Source organism: Eucyclogobius newberryi, unplaced genomic scaffold, assembly GCF_026437365.1.
Source record: "Eucyclogobius newberryi isolate DKJ021-1_F unplaced genomic scaffold, fEucNew1.0.hap1 SCAF_16, whole genome shotgun sequence".
Lineage (NCBI taxonomy): Eukaryota > Metazoa > Chordata > Actinopteri > Gobiiformes > Gobiidae > Eucyclogobius > Eucyclogobius newberryi.
In genome coordinates, this window is record NW_027315790.1 from 28,257,848 (window position 1) to 28,278,783 (window position 20,936).

General features: G+C 41.8%; 2 protein-coding genes across 2 annotated transcripts in view; both read left to right on the top strand.

The window, feature by feature from the left end:
* LOC140362145 (microtubule-actin cross-linking factor 1-like) overlaps positions 1-20,936 on the top strand; it is a 329,939-nt gene that overhangs the window by 131,542 nt on the left and 177,461 nt on the right. The window contains exon 6 of the mRNA XM_072448200.1: positions 19,089-19,255. Within this exon, the coding sequence (XP_072304301.1) occupies positions 19,089-19,255 (167 nt within the window). The remainder of the gene's footprint in view (positions 1-19,088; positions 19,256-20,936) is intronic.
* On the top strand, positions 6,764-7,864 carry LOC140362296 (uncharacterized). Its single transcript, XM_072448408.1, has one exon. The coding sequence runs from the start codon at positions 6,782-6,784 to the stop codon at positions 7,862-7,864; it is 1,083 nt and encodes a 360-aa protein (XP_072304509.1). The 5' UTR covers positions 6,764-6,781.

A 20,936-nucleotide genomic window follows, 5' to 3' on the forward strand; every position in this document is an offset into this window, starting at 1 on the left:
AAATGGCAACAATCGGGTTTGTCATGTAAAAGAACAACAAAACAACACATTTAGCATCTGCATTATTTTACAAACATGTTTATTTAAAGTCGAATTACGACTACGTGATATCACAGCACGATAATATCACATTTTTACTATACATGTGTTAAATCGATGTGTTGAACATGATATTCCGCAGTATATCACTTTTTTAAGAACCAAAATATCACTTTTTTAAGAACCAAATGCATTTTAAAGACAGTATTTCATTACTAAACCTCCACTTGCACAAACTTAACATGAAATAAACCCATTTTAATCCTCAGAACTGTGAATGTGTCAAATGTTTTACGTAAACAAGTTTATTTTCTCTAATTAAAATTTGTAGCACCGTCACAACATCCCCTAATAATAATAACTGCGCGGTTGCTGACATGTTTGAGCAAATAATATCACAGTTAAATATCCTCCTCGTGTAGAGTTTCAATTGGATTTATGTTGAGTTCATGAAAGATTTGACGCTTATTTTACTTGATTTTCTCCGTTTCCCCTCGTCATTATTGTTGTCGGTCTCTGTTTGAACCACTAGGGGTCAGCAGTGAACACCATACATCTATCACGCTGTAGTCCCGCCTCCTTCTCCTCTGTGTCCTCTCCTGATTGGCTCCTCGCTGCCTGTGCATCATTGATAAAGCACAGTGAGAGCTCCTTCTGCTTCAGGCCCAAATGAAGTGCAGCCAACACTTTATTATCGCTGCCGTTTCGCTCTAATCTCCTCGTTATTGCGTCAGTTTATCTCAGGTGATGTCGGATTAGGTCCGCTCTGTCGGGGTTATTCTGTCAAAATGCACGTGCAGGTTTAATTAAATGGTGCTAACACACGTTTAACACATATTTTACATCATTAGAACCTGAAAAGCTTTGTATTTTAGTCACTTGAGCACAATATTTGAAGATAATCCCGTTGTTGAAATGGATGGAGTGGACATGAGGCTAGTTTACATGATTACAGTCGGTATAAGGCCTTTTTGGAGGTTCATTTTTATTTTTTTCTACACTTGACATCGATTTGGATATTACAAAAAAATATTAAAACATTATTTTTTGAGCCAATGTTTTTTATTTTATATTCATTCATTTTTGTCCAGATTACTACAATTTAATCTTATTTTCTGATATAAAATCCTATTCTAATCTCTTTAATCTTACCATGTGATCTTTAACTAGCCCTGAAACTATTCATAAAAGACTGTATTTATAATTGTTAACACTATTATTATTATCTGCCTTTGTATTTGTTTGATAAGCCACTATATTAATCCCATTTTCATAACTCAGTTTAACAGCACGAATATGGAGGGATTGAAAGATTACAATAATGATGAGTACATGTTAGTGTTGGCGTCTTCTTTCCACCACTAACGCTCATGCATATTTCATGGCTAATTTGATATTTTTTGAGATTCATTTATTCTGAATTATGAATCTTGAATCACTATATTCCCCGTCCGTCACGTCTTCAGCAAAACCCTAAACGATGCAGTCGATCTGAACTTAATAAATGATCAAACGTGCTCTGGTACATGTGTTTTGAAGCCGTGGGTTCGACTCCCGCTCCTCTCCTGAGTCCGGGACGCGGTTTAGCTCGCGTGGAAAGACCTCGGGGAGTTTGTTAGCGCTCGTTTGCGATTGGTCGGCGCTTTCTTTCTCTGCTTTTTGGTCTCCGATGCTTCACTTTAATGAGAAAAGATGGATCACTCCTGTTTCCGTCACACCAGAGCGCTCCCTGAGAGTGGAGCCTTCTGTATCCGTCGCTATGTAAATTATCTTATGTATTTTAATTATTGTTACAGCTCGATATATGCAAAGAAGGAAGGTAAAAGTCAATAGTACCATAGTATAATCCCCATAGTGATCCCAGTGTAACGATCAGATCATGTTATGTTTCTAAACCTTTGTATCATTTTTATTTAATTTTGTGCACATTTTCTGAATTCAAACATGAACAGAACAAGACCAGTGAAAGTACAAGAGATGAATAAAATAAAGAAATAAGACAAAAGAAAATGAAGGCAAACAAAGTCCAAAATGAACGTACCATTTTCAGATTAAGTCCAAATGTAATTCTTTTCCATTTTCCTCAGGGATAAAGTCGGTCCAGTTCTTTTTAAACCTCTAAATTCACTTATTTCATTCACTTTTTCTATTATCTTATGTTGAACAAAATGTCTCCAATCAAATCTACTTAATAACTACACCTTAATTAGCCTTAATAAATCATGAACAAAGACTTAATTCCTTATGAACAAACAATTTATTAAGAATGACTCACTGCTTAATTAAGAGGTTAGGGTTTTAATGAAGTAGTTGCTAAGCCTGAATCATGCTTAATAAACTGTTCATTATCAACAATGTATTAAGATTAAGATTTATAATTATTACTATTATTATGTATTATTGTTATTGTCATTTTCTTTGTGTTTTCATTATTAGTAAAAGTGTAGTTATAGCAAAGTTTTACATATTCAAATGAACATGATGTATTTAAATGACATTATACACATTAATATTTGAAGTCAGCTTTTCATTTTGTGAGTTTTGCAGGTCTGAAGAGTCATTTAATCGATGACTTCTTAATTCGACCATGATTTTTATTAGTCGTCTTATTATTTTATTGGAATTAAAACATTTTTTTTTTTTGTTAATTCCATGCCTCATTTAGTTGACGCTGGTTGAGACTCGATGAAGCGCTACAATAAAAACAAGTCGGTTCGTTTTTGAAGTCGTGAAGTGCATGATTTCAGCTTCACACTTTGTTTTGCATAATTCAACCTTTTCAGCAAAAACGTCCAACACAATCACAAAATATGCAAAACGTATAAAGCCTTTAATCAGATCCTAAAGGTCAATACTTTACATTTGCATTTCAGATAGATCGTATTAGTTGTAAGAGACAAAACGCTGCATTAATATTGATTATTATTGACACTTATTTTGGAAGTAAATGCATAAAATTAGCCGCTGAAGCAAAATAAATCGATATGTATTTATCTTTATTTTGAGTGTTTTGACCAGCTCCAGGACGTACATGCCTCCGTTCATAATTACCCTCCGAGTTAAGGTCACGATTTACATATTAATCAACCTCTTTGTGTTTTAAATCATCCCACTTATTACATTTACATAAAACACAGTCATATCCCAAGTTCAAACTCAAATTCCAAGTGTATTACGTCTGACTGCTTATTCTCTTAATGCCAATGATTATTTTTAAGCCTTTTCAAGCAGTTTTCCATTAAAAAAAAAAGAGTATATTATTCATTCACTCATTTTAAGGGAAATGCCAAATAACAGACAGTTGTTTATTGCAGTTTTTCCCCCATTTTCGTTTAAATTTGACTCAATATTCTTGCAATATTCGCTCCCATCCCGTTCCCGTGACCTTTTAACCTGCGCCTTGACTGACTGGCAGACGGGTATCGAGAATCCAAACGCGATGGATCGAGGAGCAGCTGATTCTCATTCTGCCGCCGCCACGAAACCGTCCTGATTTTAAATTCGATTTCACTGCCTTTTTGCTTTGCCGCTTTCCTATTCTTCCATCCCTCCACCACTATTGTTGTCGGAGGCTGTGATTCGGTGTAAAGCCGCTGGGTCGAGTGTGCGTGGCAGGAAAATATCTCTTCAACAGGAATAGAAAAAGAGAGAGAGAGAGGTGAGGGATAGAAAGGAGGAGAAAAGGAGAGAGATTGGAAATTAAGGGCAATATTGGAGTGACGTATACAGAAAGAGAGAGGGAAAAGGAAGGTGGAAAGGCACTGGGAGAGGGAGAGAAAGGACGGAGGGAGGTGGAGAGATAGAGAAAGAGAGAGAGAGAGAGGATCATGAGAGTCGAGCAAATGTGGAAGGAGGAGTTTGCGAGGGCTTGGGCTGGGGAGGGGATGAGAGCCAGGCAGAGCAGAGGCAGCGTCGAACGGGAGACGTAACGCTTTTCTCCTCCGCTCTGCTCAGCTCTCCTCTGCTCTACCATTTTCTGCCGGCGTTCACAAGCGGGGGATGAAACCGAGCAACCAGCGGCGCGAGGGCGAGCTAATCCCTGAACGGCCCCGTCGGTCGGGATCGCGTTCAGTTCACGCCCGACGGAATTGAACGTGCGTTTCCGTGTGCAGGAGCTGCTCGGGAACAGCTGATTCCGAAGGACGGCCCTGCCTCCACACACTTGCTGCTCCTCTCCTCTTTCCTCACTCCTTCAGTTGGATTATCCTCTTCCTTTTTCTTTTTTTTTGTTTAAATGCGGATGCCACGTAGAGTGCCGCGAGGTTGCCTGAGGTGAACAGATTTTGGGAACCGCTTGTCCTGCGCTCCGTCGGATCCGGGTAACTTCGGGATTGCCCTTTTCCCTGGACACTAAGTACTCTCTTCAGTGATACCTTTAACTCGGCGAGGACATAATTTATGCACGGCGTTGACTCAGGACGTACGATCAGCTCGAATCGGACCCATTTTTCTTGCTTTCGTCAGCGTCGGGATGCGGTCACCCTGAATGTCTCTTCAAAATTAGATTGGACTGACATGTCGAGCTATTAGCAGCAGGAAATCGAGGCGGAAACTGCATTAAATCGTGCCGTGATCCCCGCGCAACTCCGGGGCCGGCGTTACAGTCCCGGTGCCCTCCCGCGCCCCCCACGAAAAGAGTGGATTTTTTGGGAGGCATCGTCGCAGTGCACCACCTGATGAAGGGGGAAACCGAGCTGGCAGAGTGACAGCAGCGCACGGGAGCTGTGCGATCGCGGCGTGCAGGAGCGTGCCCGGGCTCCGTGGGGAACCTGACATTGGAGTTTTTTTATAGATGGAACTAGAGGAGGAGGCAGGTAGAAGATGTCCAGAGAGATTAAGTCACTGCAGAAAAGGTCAGAGATGTTGTAGACGGTGTTGAGCTGCTCCACAGGTTTGCCACTGACTTTTCTCCACTGTGAATTGGCGTCGATTTGAAGCCAGATGCCCTTCTGAATGGCATTTATCCAGAGTTGGGACTGACGGAAAGCGCTCACTCGCCCTTTTGAACACTTTTTGACTGACATTGTAAAGCGGATGCCCTTGCAGATGTTATCTTAAAACTCGACTTATTACTCGTGCGAATGAATCAAACATTGGCACGTGGATAAACATCTTACATTAGCAGTGATGACACGTTTGTATTGATTGACACTTTAAAGCAGATGCCTTCCTTCGCTCGTTCGCTGATGTCATTTAAACCCGGCTTGGGACTGACGCAAAGCCGACCCATTCACCTTTTTGGATTAAACAAACACTGAAAGTCGTCCTAAGTGTCAGGATTTGTCGTTTTAAGCCAGGTGCCCGCCCCGAAAGTGGAATAAAACGGTTTTGTCTCACGATCTCGTGCGACTGGATTGTCCAACGTCTAATGTGAATTCAGATTGTGAGGATTACACGGTGACGATCCTTTCATTGTATACATAAACGACAATACAACGACAGATTAACAGCGGACATATCGGGTACTAGCACTCGTGATTGACTTGGACGCTGCACTTACCAGTAATCTGTCATCCTATTGGCTGACTGCACACTATCTCTCGACCGGTGCTGGCTCTGCACAACGGCCCTCTTCTCACGTTTTACTACAAACTGTATTGACGACGGCATCGATGCTACTTCCACTACCGCCACCGCCGCTGTCGGATAAGGTTTCAACTGTACATTACGCTCCAAGACGGACTTTTGTCACCGATGTTTCCCTCGTCTTATAACATCAGCACAGCACGGATGCAAACATTGATAATTCATGAGTTTGAAAGCTTTGCCGCTGACCAAAAAGGCACAGTAACAACCAGCGTAAATGCGGAAATGATTAATGATCGTAATCCTTCCCCAGCATATTTTACAGTCAAGAAAGATGCTCCGTGATTATCGATTCGACACATGAGATTCCCGGACGGCATTTGTTCACACTTAGGAGTCGCATAGCACACACCTGCGACGGTTCGCGGAGCGACGCTAATGGGTTGTACCGGACTCCATCTTTCGAAGCTGCGCTCGTCATTTCGTCTGACGGGGATGACGCCGTACCTGCTCCACATCCGGGTGATGAATCGAGCCTCCTGAGCCCGGCGTTACGCAAAGCTACTGACCATTGCTGTGCCAGAGTGTCCTTGACCGCGACCACGAAGTCTACGGGGATCATGTGATGCAGAAACGTATGGATGTGGTGCCAATCTCTTCCAGGATACGTTAAAGTGCACTCGCTTTCCGTCGTAGGGCAATTTGTTCTTTTCGTGTGTACCATATTTCTATAAATATAGGACGACCTCCCGTGGGTCTTTGAATTGTGAGAGGAAGTTGGGAGAGAAATGTTATGACACGTTAGCTACACCTGCCTTTCTAAAAATAATGCCCACAACTCATTCCTTTTCACTGTTTCCGTCGTTGAATCAACAATGAGGTTCAGCCTGCTGTGCTTATTCTTACTCATCAAACCTGTCGGGTAAACGAGGAGCTATCAGTCACCCGTGAGTGTGGACGGACATTTATTTTTCTACGACAGCTAAAATAGACTGAATACCGTTATAATGGCGGGATGGTTGCCAGATCCGAGCCTGCCAAGATCTTGACTTAAGTAAGAGTCCATTGTGAAGTATATAGATAATAATTTGACATTTCCCTAGTTTGTGCTGCATTCAACCAGGATCAAGCTTGGACTAAAGCAGGACTTGCCCAAGCATCAAACCCACCCGTACTCGATTGCGCTAAAGCTCTTGCCGTGACCACTGAAGCTTGCATGCCCTGCTCCTGTGTCAAAACCATGGGGAACTCCATCGGTTGTGTAAGGCCCCAGCCTCCCGAGGGGCAGCATCGAGGAGCGGCCCCTCACTCACCGAAGCGACGGCTGCGTTTCAGACGGAAGCATAAAAACAAGAAGTCGAAGAAAGGCGACGCGGACGCGGAGGAATACAAAACGACGCCTCACGGACCAGACGGAGAAGAGAATGATGACGATGTTGACCTAAAAGCGGCAGAATTCGATGGGTACAAACCTAGTCTTTTAACGGTGCCGGCCCATACGCAAAGCAATACCCTGTCGCCCATGATTTATGGCAGTAGGACACTCGAGTCGTCTCCGAAGCCGAGTCCAGCGTGGAAAGGTGTCTTCTGTTATCCCGGCGAGGAGGACTCTGTCAGCGCCATTGTAGACGTTTCCAGCATTCCCAGCCAAACGACAACCACGTCCCCGGTCAACGCGGGCCCTCCGCTGGGCAGCACAACACCGGGCGGCGGCAGGGTGCTCCTGGTCAAGGGAAAAGTGCAAGGCGTGGTCGAAAAACCATGGATTTTGCGACCGAAGGAAGAGAAAAAGGTTGGAGAAAGTGCGAATAAGGACGCGAAGGAGGATAAAGTGGCGAAACAGACAGATGAAGGGACGTCGCAAGTTAAAACGCTGTCGCAAAAGGAGCGCAAAGGCGTGGTTCATATTCGCGAAGTCGACGGTAAACTTTGCGTGGTCAGGACGGTTTATCCCAGTGACTATGGCTCCCCAGTTTGGAGGGGCGACACGGAAACCCCCGGAGACGTTGTCAAAGTTCTGAATCCCGACACGACCGTGGCACCCGCCGTCCCGAAACTGGATATCGCGTCGAAGGGAATGTCTCTGGAAACGGCCGTAGGCGCACCACAGCGCTCGCCGTCTCTTTTGGAGTCGGGGTACACCAGTGACTTGCCGCTGACGTCGCCGGGGACAACGGGGACCACGCCCAGCCAAACGGACTGGGTCGTCCCGCATACGAGCTCCTCCGAGAGGCTGGACTCGGTGATGGACGATTGTCTATCACCGCAGCAACAAGCCGCGACCCCGCCCGAGGTTTGAATTTACATACTAACTAACTAAAACCATCCCATAGCAGTTTCAGCCAATTTGTCGATTAATTCCTCGATGGTGTGTTATTTTCTGTAGGATTATAAGGATGTATATGGGCCACAGCAGAAAGTAGAAAGTATGGAATGAGTTAGCTGGACTCTAGGACTGGACTCTTGTGTCCATTGTCCTTTGTGCGAGTTCCTAATGACTTTGAGAGCTTCTGCGAGCACCACACCCCCTTTTAGCCAATTAAATGATGCACAGAGCATGCCTTTAGTATAACCAAGTCTGTAGTTGACGATTGTCCTTAAGGGTAGATTGTTGGCATCTTTATTGGCTTTATTCTTCGGTATTATTGTCCTTAATTTTTTGGTTGGTAATTTAAACTGTGGCTTTTTTGTAAACTTTTTCTTTTCTTACATCAACCAAATATCTGAACAGATACAAAAACACCTCAAATATCCCATTTTTTTTAACAATATTTTGTAACTAAAACATGACCACTTTAATATTTTTTTGAAAGTGCTTAATCAGGTGTAAACGAAACAGTCTAGAAATAAACCAGAGATGAATTTGAGACTAAAAGTAGCTCTGAACATGGCCCATATCGGCATAAAAGCAAACTAACTGTACTTGGATTAACTTCCTATTGTAAAAGGCTCTAAATTATAACTAGAGACTAAAAGTTGGAATAAGAACTGCACTAGATATTCACAAATGTAATCACTTGAATCACTTGAATCACTTGAATCACTCAAACCTCAAAGGAAAGTGCTGATGTATCACGGCCAATGCTATTCATCTCACAAGCTTGTGGTAAGAACTTAGTCATTAAGTCATTAGTGAGTCATTAAGCGCTCGAATCGCACCTCTCTAGAAATGACACATTATTGAAATTGTGTGGTTCATGGCTGAATGAAAAGCTAGAGAAGGAATCTGAAATATACGGTAATGCTTAAGTTTTACATTATACAGTTTTAATCAAATCCTGTTAAGTTTTCTTGTTTTCAGTGGTAGATATTGTCGTTCTTCTTAATCGTTGGTACAGAAGGTGGTCACAGCTTTGTTTCCTTTTATAGCCCAATGTTTTTGTGTGTTTTTCTGTGCCGTTATCAGCAGCAAAAAAGCCTTCTCTGTTTTTTCCTGGAGTCTAATCAACACCAAACAGCCACCATCCTTTTCAGTTCGCTGTTACCGCTCGATATCGAACGAACTGACGGACCAATACAAGGCTTAAAAAAAAATATTACTGGCAAATTTGAGTTTCAGTGAGAAGTCGAGTGATTTGTTTTTGCCTCACTTATTGTAGTTCTGTCAAACGAGGTTAGACTTTCAGGCCGGCCAACACAAGATGTTCTTTAACTCTGTTTTTATGGCTTCTCACTTCCTTATCAGCTCGAATGTGTGAATGTGACTCATTCATAGTGAATTAATGTCTCCAACAACCATTGTTCACGGGACGTATCCTGCTAAGCCCCGTTTGTGTCAGGAGGCTATCACATAGTTCATTATTTTATTGTAAACCACAACATTGATCTAAACCTGCTCAACAACAGAATCTTTTTTTTTTTTTTTTTTTTATCTTATCTTTGCACTCAAGCTTTAGAATCTAAATAATAATAATAACCCAAACATGCATACATCAGAGTAAGTTACTGATGAGAGAACACCAGTATAACATGGTTTAAACCAGGGGTGGGCAAACTACGGCCCGCGGGCCACATACGGCCCGTTGTCTGTATAATCGGGCCCGCCAAACATGAAAATTATTTATTTTTTCCTTTTTTGCCCTCAGGCCCTCATCTGTCTGCACTTGTATCCTTAATAAATATGAATTAATTAAATAATAGATTCAATAGCCTATATTTGACAGAAAAGAGATATTTTATTTGATATTTCATTTTTTTGATTTTGATTTTTTTCACACCAATGATCGTGGGCCGGCCCTCCGCTACTTGCCTGCATTCCAATTTGGCCCTCGGAGGAAAACAATTGCCCACCTCTGTTTTAAACCCTCAAAAGTCCGTTCAAGTCCCCACTTTTGCAGTAAATATGACACAAAATGAGCGATAATAGAGTTTATACAGCACAGATGAAGTATACATCATTAACAGCAGATATAATGGTTTGGGTCTGCCCACACGCTGACGCTGTGCACAGTAACTGATTGTAAAAGATCTTTACAGTACAGAAAAGCGGAGGGAGTGTTGCCAGAATTACGAGTGGCTCCAGTCTCCGTAGTGACAGCCGGCTGTGGAGAAAAGCTGTTCTGTGAAAGCGCGCTGTTAATCATGACCACGTTTTACACTGACGCTTTGTAATTAAAGGTAAAGGAGGCGATGCTGATCACCGTCACCGAGACTGAACTCCCGCTCAGACACGGTTCTGGGAAAACATGTTGTGCTGTTGCCTGAGCGAGCTGTACAGTTTATACAGTTGCTCTTTTGTTAAACGTCCCATGGTTTAAAAGAGTATTGATCTTATGGTTGTACCAAACAGTGACGGGGCCGGACTCGAGCAAAGGAACAGTTTATTCTTTGATATTCACAAGGGTTTGTACAAATCATTCAAATTGACTTGGCCGTTATAATATTCATATTTTTATTTATTTTATTCAAGAACAAAATATGGCCAACCAGCACAGACAAAAGCCTATCTACCCATTTATATGCTATTATTATTGTATGTATAATTACTTACTTACACGCCCACAGTCCCAGTGCCAATTGATACTTTACTTACTCATATTTAACTAGGTATTCTCTAATATTTGTGTATATATATTTTTTCCCTTCTTCTTAGTTTACACCAATAACCAATATTTGTCTTTCTGCTGTAGCTGATAACCAATATTTTCCATTATTAAGATTTTAATATCCATAGCAAGGACCATAATTTAACGATTCACTAAAAAATAATAACAATGTATTTATCTTGTATTTCAAATATTTTTTTTGTGATCGTCTAAACATACAGCCATATTTTTAGCCTAATTTCTCTTCCATTTCCCTTTTCCATGTTCAAAAAGACACATTGGACGCACTGAGGACAAACTGGGACGAACACATGGAACACTGAGGAAAAAATATCCGTGCCAAATATCGGCAACATTTTAATATCGGACAAACATTGAGAACGATATATCGCTCATGCCTTTATTTTACCGTCTGGCTATTGCTCTTTTATTTTCTTTATTTTCTTATTTAATTTTCTTATTTTCTCTATTTTCAACTTTATGAACATAAAACAGAGATAAAACAAACAAAATAAAACAAGACCAGAGAGAGAATGACTGACATAAATCAAAAGGCATCCTACAAATCAATAAAAACTAAAACACAAATTAACCCAAACAAAGGTCTGTCAAATTTGTCTGTCTATCACTCATTCTACAATCAAATCCAACTTTATTTGTGCAGCCCATTTTATAAAGAAGATACTTTTCCAAGTCAAGCAAAAAACATATTTTCAAACAAACAGAACGAGGAGGATAATTCTAAACCTCACAGCTTTCCTCATAACATCATCCTTTTCAAACCTGACTATATTTCACAATAACCAGGCCTTTTGTGTCAGACTCGGATGCTGCGCGGCGTGCATCGCTCTGGCTGCCGAAGCTGCTGAGTCACTACCGCACGCGCACAGACTCGCTGCACAGAGAGCGCTGCAGCTTTCGCACGCTCCCGTCTAATAGCACTTTCATCTGGCGTCCCCCGCTCAGTAACACGTCACCGAGGCACAGGCGGAGTGACGTTTGCCACGTTTGCCGGCTCCACGTCTCCTCGACGCCCTGTTTTGCATACAAATGGATTCGGGATTCATCACACGCCCCCCCCCAGGGATGTCACAGTCTCCAATTTGTCCCAACACAGCCTCCGTACTGCGCCGTGCCCCCCGTTTGGCCTCCGCTTTGCTTTGTCTTGGCGCGCAGACGTACACGGGTGAAACTTCAGTGACGCCGTCGACATCAAAGGTGTTTTCTGTCTGGTTCGGATCACGGCGGGCGCTCCCTCCTCTGTCTGTCCTTTCAAATGGACTTCAAAGAGTTTCTAAAGAGCGACGTGCCCAAAACCCCAGGAACCGCTCCTGGATTCATTCATTATGACGGGCGACTTTAAGTGATGATACACGTTATGTTTATTAATACTGATAGTCAACGTTTGTCCTGATACTGTGGCCAACCCTACCACCGATACTAACTTTTCAAAATCCATAGCAAGGCCCATGAATTCATGTTAAGTCTTAATAAAGTTCAATAAAGCAAATATGCATTACAATCAGAATACAAACGGATAAAACACACATAATCAATCTAAAGTACCTTAATCATGTACTTTAAAAGAGACGAGTGCAGATAAAATCCTTTCAGTCAGACGCACAAGACCGTTCCAGATTTTAGCTGTGTAAAACCGAAACTTTAATATTTGTTGAATGATTGTGTTGCCTAATTGCTCTTCTATCTTAATTTTACTGATTAGTTGTTCAAAAAGACTGAGGAACAACTGGAAACTGGGGCAACTTTGGAAAAAAATACGAGTCAAATTTTGATTATTGGACTGGATTGCACCAATATCTGTGGAAATCCTCCTCGTCCCTGACTCCTGTGTCATTACGGCTGCATGAGAGAAACGTGAGGATAATTATTCACTCATTTTGACTTGACATCATTGATTCTGAAGGTTATATTTTAGTTGAACACGGCCTTTGGAATACCTCCATTTGCTCATGTGGATTGCAAATTAAGATTTAAGGCAAAAATAGAGCAACGAGGGGGTGAGGGAAGGAGGCAGGGGCAATGTGAGGGTGAGGGAAGGAGGCAGGGGCAAGGAGGAGGTGAGGGAAGGAGGCAGGGGCAAGGAGGAGGTGAGGGAAGGAGGCAGGGGCAAGGAGGAGGTGAGGGAAGGAGGCAGGGGCAAGGAGGAGGTGAGGGAAGGAGGCAGGGGCAAGGAGGAGGTGAGGGAAGGAGGCAGGGGCAATGTGAGGGTGAGGGAAGGAGGCAGGGGCAAGGAGGGGGTGAGGGAAGGAGGCAGGGGCAAGGAGGAGGTGAGGGAAGGAGGCAGGGGCAAGGAGGGGGTGAGGGAAGGAGGCAGGGGCAAGGAGGGGGTGAGGGAAGGAGGCAGGGGCAAGGAGGAGGTGAGGGAAGGAGGCAGGGGCAATGTGAGGGTGAGGGAAGGAGGCAGGGGCAAGGAGGGGGTGAGGGAAGGAGGCAGGGGCAAGGAGGAGGTGAGGGAAGGAGGCAGGGGCAAGGAGGGGGTGAGGGAAGGAGGCAGGGGCAAGGAGGGGGTGAGGGAAGGAGGCAGGGGCAAGGAGGAGGTGAGGGAAGGAGGCAGAGGTAAAGACTAAATAGACAAATAAAAAAATGAAGTCTAGATTCTGTCTATTTTACATTTGAAGTCATTGTGATATATGTTGTGTTTGTGAGAGATGGATGAGGGTATGAGTAAAAACAACATATTTTTCTAATCGCACAGTAATATTTAGTCGATTAAAATGATTTACTCGCATCTAATAATTGCGCTGAACTGCCGGCCTGTCGTGCTAAAGGACTGAACTGTGCCTCTTTTGTCTCATACAATATGCCATATATATCTGAGACTTAATCCTGTCTGAGGGTTTTAAAAGCATGTGAGCTCTTTGCATGATTAGCCTGCTGTTTAAGATGTATTATAAGCTTCACTGTGTGACCCATAAACCCCATAAATGTCTGGAGCATTCCACCAGCGCTAATGATTTGAGTCTGTCAGACGCATGTTCAAACCGACACGGATGTATATGACACGGATGTATATGACACGCTTTCAGGCCCGAGCATTTAATCGAATGTTGGTCACAATTGAGATTCGGTCAGTTTTTAGTGTCAGAATGTGTTTTAATGAGCACAATGTTACATAGTTGGCATCTTACAATCTTCATTTGTTAAATCCCTAGAGATTTCCAGATGCTAAAAGCTAAACTTGGTGTTCATTATGTTTTCTGACACTATAATAAGATAAATGTACCTTATGTAGTTGTGACCCAGCAGTTTATCGGGTCGATCCATCGCTCTTGTGTTCACTTTTTCAGGTTGTTCCGTTTGGATGTTCTGTTATGTCTGAATGCACAGGGTTCGATTTTGGTGTTCTTTCCTCTTTTGACAGCCATTTTTATTAGCTTTAAATAAGACAAAACGTGATGGATTTCTTCACATCTCTCGGTATGTTATAGATTATAGGACCAGACTAAACAAGACAACTTAACTTGCAAGTAAAATAGTTATCCTTTTTTAAAATTATTTATTTCATTTAATTTAATTTATTCATTTATAAACTATATTCATTTTTTAAATGTTGTTAAACTTATTAGTTGAGGTTCAATTATCAAAAAAATTGGAAATGTCTGTAAAGTGAATGACAAAAGTGCAGAAATATCACCATATCTGAAATATCTCTCCATCTGCGTCGCTCTGCGGTGGAAAACGGGCCGAGTCTGAACATTTCTCGTTGATGCGTCGGGGTCAGGAAAACTGGACGCTCTGGGGTCAAAGTTCAGTTGAATCAATGTGTTATAAGTCAGGCCAGTGCCATGTTATGTTTGTTTAATGAGGCACTGAAAGACGCTACAACACAATTATACAAATCTATGTATTTCTTTTGTCAGATAAAGGAAGTTTCTAGTGAACAATAGCTGCAAAAACCCTTCGCAATACTAATATTGTTAAATCATTGTTGTTACATATTGAACAAGATCAATTCTACTTGCACAGCGTTGTATTTTATGATTTTTTTGGGCCTAAATCTATTCAAAGTCTGTTTTAATAGTTAAATTATAGTTAAATGGTTAGATAGTCTATTGTAAGTTAATTCTTTCATTCTTATTGCACATGTTGTATTAATCCGCTGCAGTTGCATTGGAGCTAAACTGGAGCTAAACCCAACTCAAACCAAGACTAAAACATGCCGGACTAGAACAAACCAAACCAAATAAATAAACGGTGTCTTTACTTAAGGTTTGGAACTGCATTTCGACAGAAGGTTTGCACTGAGAGATAAAGCGTTTCTATGGTTGACGCGGCGTTCGCTCGGCTCTAGCTGGGATTAGCGGCGGTTTTGTCGGAGCGTGACAAAGAAACCAACGCGCCGCAGTCTGACACGGAGTTAAAGATTGTGAAGTGTAAAGGACGAGCTGTTCCTGACGTAAACATTCATATTCATGGAGCCTCGTCTGAAGAACTGTATGAACTGAACTCACTGATGCTTCAATAAGACTCGTGACTCATGTACGAAGGCTATGATTTGTTTTTGTTCAAGAGTTTGAGAGAGAAATGACTGTAAAAGACGAGCTGTTTCTGAGGCAAACATTCATATTCATGGAGCAAATGTCATCGTCATATTCCCAGCATTAACACAATTGAATAGGTTGATTTAGATCTGATTCTCTTTTAGTTTTGTGTCCATTATTATCTTATATTAGTCGACACCTTTATGCACGACTTATTTTCTCATAATTTACTATATCTGTTACCACCATTTTGTAGTTTTATGTTGCGCCATATAATATTAATAAATAAAACATAAGAAATAAAACACAAGAAATAATACATAGGAAATAATACATAATTAAAATAATCAAAAATAATTAAAACATAAAGATGATTAAAAATGTATTTAAAATAAAAGAATAATAAAAAAAGAATACAAATTAATACAAATTTAAATAATAATAATAAACTGGTTATAGAGATATAGATAGATATAAATTAAAACTATAAGAAAAAGCTTGTCTTTTTGTTCTCCATCGCTAACGACATGCTAATCGTATTCTGCTATTGAAGTCATAATTACAATGTTGTTTGGACTAGTCAATACATGATTGAATGAAAAGCATATCATCCCCACGCTTTAGCCTAAAGTCACTTTGCGTAATTTTTTTCATATTTTTTTGGGATACAATTTTCTGCCTCTCACATTTCAGTCCCCGGTTCGTCTAAAGTCGTCCACAACTAATCATTGCAGAATACATTAGATAATTCAGATTGCCACTGTGTTTTCATGTGTATTTAAGTGTATTTGAGTGTGAGAAGCGGTAACAGCAGCAGCTCCACATATTGTTGCCGTAACCAGTCGATAATAATGCGTTCATCTTCTCTTTGCAGCGTAAACAGGTTTCTTATCTTGTTAAATAAGACATTTCTTAGCCTTGTATTTCATCTTTTCGGCTTCAGTCTCTGCCCCATGTCGGTGCGATTGGGCAATTAGAACTGTAATGACTGGAACGTGCATTGGCTACTGCCCAAATGTTTTTAAAGAAAAGATTTGAGTAATGACAGTGACGTGGATATTAAAGTATGGCCCGAATGTTAATGTTTTTACAATGTGCGTTATAGATTACACACTTGATTCAACCGTTATGACTTACAAAATGTCCAATTTAGATTCACACTGAATTTCAATTGAATAATTCAACATTTTGGAGTGTCCTGAACATACTTGTACACCAAAATAGAAGGCAAAACGATCCCCACTGCCAACATTGAACAACCAGATTGTGGCAGGACCCATTATTTACCCCCATTATACCACATATTTGGTTCTGTTTTAGTTGGTTGTGTGCCATGGTCTTTATAGCCAAAAAAAGTGTGCCAAAACTCCAAACGTTGGAAAAAAATGTTTTCCAGAATTTATTTTATTTATTTTATTTATTTTATTTATTTTATTTATTTTATTTGTTTTATTTATTTTATTTATTTTATTTATTTTATTTATTTTATCTGTTTTATCTATTTTATTTATTTGTATTTATTTATTTATTTTTATTTATTTTTATTTATTTATTATTATTATTATTTTAATGTATTTTGTTTATTTTATTTATATTTACACATCTCACTAAAATGTGTAAATCATTAGTTTTACTTGACACGCCTTTCACAGGAATAGATAATGATAAACGATAATGAATGGTGTAATGATACGGTTTCCATGGACACTCTGAACATGTCCTGGAGTTTTCCTTGTTTCTCTGAGGCCTGGCACCTGACCTCATATTTCACAATAAAAGCCTTGATCTGAAGTGCGCGTCAGCTGTTATTCTTCTGTATAAATCCCCCTCTTCATTGCATAGGATCATAAAGACGTTATAGTGTCCATTATGTTCGAGACCGATTTGATTTATTGCCAATGGCGCATGATTATTTGTCCTGTTATAGTGTCACATGTTCAAATCTAAACTCACAGGAGAGAAAAACTCGGTTGATAATGACAAAATAAATGTACTTTAACTAAATGACCGATTAATCACGTTTACTGAGACCAAACAACAGTGAAATCTTTCATTTTCTTTCATTTCCATCGTTGCACACGTTAATAGTCTTCAAGTTTGTGAGCAGTTATAGAAAATCTAACTTTCTGAATCACAAAATAAATTGACAATGTGACAAAAAGTGACAAAAGCAGCCAGATAAAAAGTGCTAGGTTTAGATGTACTTTCTTTGTTTATAGATTGAATTAAAAAATGCTTAATCTTGCTTCTGAAATTGTCACTATCATTATGTATTAGTTCTTATGATTACATTGTAACCTGAATAATATCAATTTAACCTATTAGTCTAGTCTAGTGTGATATTTTTTAGTTTCTTAATCCAAAGTGACTTAAAAATGAACAAAAACATTACAGATGAAGCTGAAACATTCTCGAAAGCCTTTCTAATTGCATTTCTTTACTCAAATCCCAGATCGCAGTGAGATTTGCGAGTCAAAATCAGTTCACGGTGCATATTTAACAGTGTCCTGGAGCGTTAACGGTTCAGTGAAGACAGAAATATGAACTGCAGAAGAGTCACATGCATTTTAGAACAAGTGTGAGATGTATAAACTAACCAAACTAATCACATGAATGTTATTTTAGCCAGTATGAGTCAGTTACACGTAACCTTGTTGATATAAAACCTTTACCACTTGTTGTCAGAGCCGTTGTCGGTTCTTTTGGCTTTAGAACATGGCTTTACTGTTGCCATTGGAGACGAACGCCAAACAATTCCACATTTTTCCAGACACATTACCCGCTGGTCCGTGGAGTGGCCGTTAGCGACGCCGCTGGAGGCCGAGCGGGAGAGCACACCAGATTGATCCGGACGTGGAGGAGGGCAGATGGAAGAAAGTGGGGAGCAGATATTTTGAGGCTGGGGGGGAGCGTAGGGGGGGAGGGGGGTGTGGGAGGGGGACAGACTGAAGAGGAGGAAGTGACATCGTGAGCGAGAATCACACACATACATGAATTATTGAAGACCGTCTAAATGATCAAAGGCTTAGAGCTTCAACGATTGTTTCTGTAATCAACTAGTCAGTGATTACATTTATTCTACATTGAAACTTTTTAAATGCATTATCAAGCACATAAAAGCTGAAGTACCTGAAGGCTTCTGGATTGATTGATTGATTGATTGATTGACTGATTTTTTGCGGAATATCAGCAATTATTTTACATTTGACATATTTTTCGACATTTTGATTGAAGAATTTTGCTGTCTTTGATATAAAAAGTCTTTTGTCATGTGTTGTCGAGTGTATATTGTCAAGATAATGATTGTGTTGTTCAAAATATGACTAAGATGACTTTTCTTAGTCGACGAGTCATGTTGAGTTATTGTTTCAGCCCTTGGAACAAAGCACTGCTGACATAAACCTTTAACTTGCTTTGCCATTGTTTGTTAATAATATACTAAATTTAATTCTGTCTCTAATATACACATTACATCGTGTTTGATCTAGAAGAAATGTCAGTGCTTATTGTAGATCCACTGTTCATTGTCTGTTTGTCTGTTTGACTCCTAAACTATGCTTTCCTGGTATTATCTTGATTTGCTTCCATAAGTTAAATGATGTCTTCAGTTTATTTAAATGTAATAAAGCTGTTTTAATGTCAGGAAACCACATTAGTCTGAACAAGGAGCAGGAGAGATGCTTATCTTTCACCTGATTCCAAATCTGTTCCACTGTTATGGTCCAACGCTTTTTCATTTGCAGTTTCAGAATACATTTATTTACTGTGTATTGACACTCTTGGGCTCCTGTAGTTTTGTGAATATTACAAAGAAAGCATGGCAATTCAAGCCATTATTACATCATGTCACTGAGACACGTTTATTTTGTGTATATTTATATATTTACTTGTATATTATCTACTTATTGCAGATACTGTATAGCATTCCTAGTATTTATTATTCTATTTTAACCCTCTTCTCTGTTCTTGTTGACAGATTTCTGAGATCTACGTGAGCGGCGAGTCGGGAGACCTCACGGCCAAAGAGAAGCTGCTGCTCTGGAGCCAGAAGGCCACAGAAGGATACCCCGGCCTCCGCTGCACCAACTTCAGCTCGTCCTGGAGCGACGGACGCATGTTCAACGCTCTGCTGCATCGATACAGGTGAGGGAAGGAGGCAGGGGCAAGGAGGGGGTGAGGGGAGGAGGCAGGGGCAATGTGAGGGGGTGAGGGAAGGAGGCAGGGGCAAGGAGGGGGTGAGGGGAGGAGGCAGGGGCAATGTGAGGGGGTGAGGGAAGGAGGCAGGGGCAAAGAGGGGGTGAGGGAAGGAGGCAGGGGCAAGGAGGGGGTGAGGAAAGGAGGCAGGGGCAATGTGAGGGGGTGAGGGAAGGAGGCAGGGGCAAAGAGGGGGTGAGGGAAGGAGGCAGGGGCAAGGAGGGGGTGAGGGAAGGAGGCAGGGGCAAGGAGGGGGTGAGGGAAGGAGGCAGGAGCAATGTGAGGGGGTGAGGGAAGGAGACAGGGGCAAAGAGGGGGTGAGGGAAGGAGGCAGGGGCAAGGAGGGGGTGAGGGAAGGAGACAGGGGCAAGGAGGGGATGAGGGAAGGAGGCAGGGGCAAGGAGGGGGTGAGAGAAGGAGGCAGGGGCAAGGAGGGGGTGAGGGAAGGAGGCAGGGGCAAGGAGGGGGTGAGGGAAGGAGGCAGGGGCAAGGAGGGGGTGAGGGAAGGAGGCAGGGCCAATGTGAGGGTGAGGGTGAGTGAAAGAGGCAGGGGCAACGAAGGGGTGAGGGAAGGAGGCAGGAGCAATGTGAGGGGGTGAGGGAAGGAGGCAGGGGCAAGGAGGGGGTGAGGGAAGGAGGCAGGGCCAATGTGAGGGTGAGGGTGAGGGAAGGAGGCAGGGGCAAGGAGGGGGTGAGGGAAGGAGGCAGGGCCAATGTGAGGGTGAGGGTGAGGGAAGGAGGCAGGAGCAATGTGAGGGGGTGAGGGAAGGAGGCAGGGCCAATGTGAGGGTGAGGGTGAGGGAAGGAGGCAGGGGCAAGGAGGGGGTGAGGGAAGGAGGCAGGGCCAATGTGAGGGTGAGGGTGAGGGAAGGAGGCAGGGGCAAGGAGGGGGTGAGGGAAGGAGGCAGGGCCAATGTGAGGGTGAGGGTGAGGGAAGGAGGCAGGAGCAATGTGAGGGGGTGAGGGAAGGAGGCAGGGGCAACGAAGGGGTAAACGCAGAAGCATGAGCTCATCCCTGTGACGACCTGATTTATTTGATGCAGCGTCTGTTCAAACACTTTCTCATTGTTCAGCTTCTGTTCTGCTCGAGCTGGATTTAACTTATGGCAGAAGCACCTGATAACTTAAGAATGCACAAAAATACTATATATTTTCTATTTGTACCAAAGAGCCTCTAAAATGACATTAAGAGGTGGATCTGTTTGTCATTGGACTTCACTTTACACTGCCCTGTATAGTTCTATTATCACAATATTCAGTTTTATCTATCTTTTCTTATCTTTACTAAGAATTGATAAGTAATCGTTGAGTTTCTGATGATTTTGCCACATTCTGTATCGTCTTAAACACAGAGGAAAGTGAAAATCAATTTGGAGAAATGTCGTGTTTTCTTCTTAAGTGCCACTGTATGAAAAAGGCATCGCTCTTTAATATAACGTACGCGACGTGTCTTCAAAAACACGACAGACACATGGATAATGGAGGGGAAAAAAGAATAAAACCCGGGTTATTCCATCACAGCGGCTGATTCTGTCTCACCGAGGCTTCTTAAGAAACATGGAGGAGCTTAAGCAAACACAGCGGCTGGAGGACAGTGGAGCAGCGAGACATGAGAGAAATGCTAATGCTA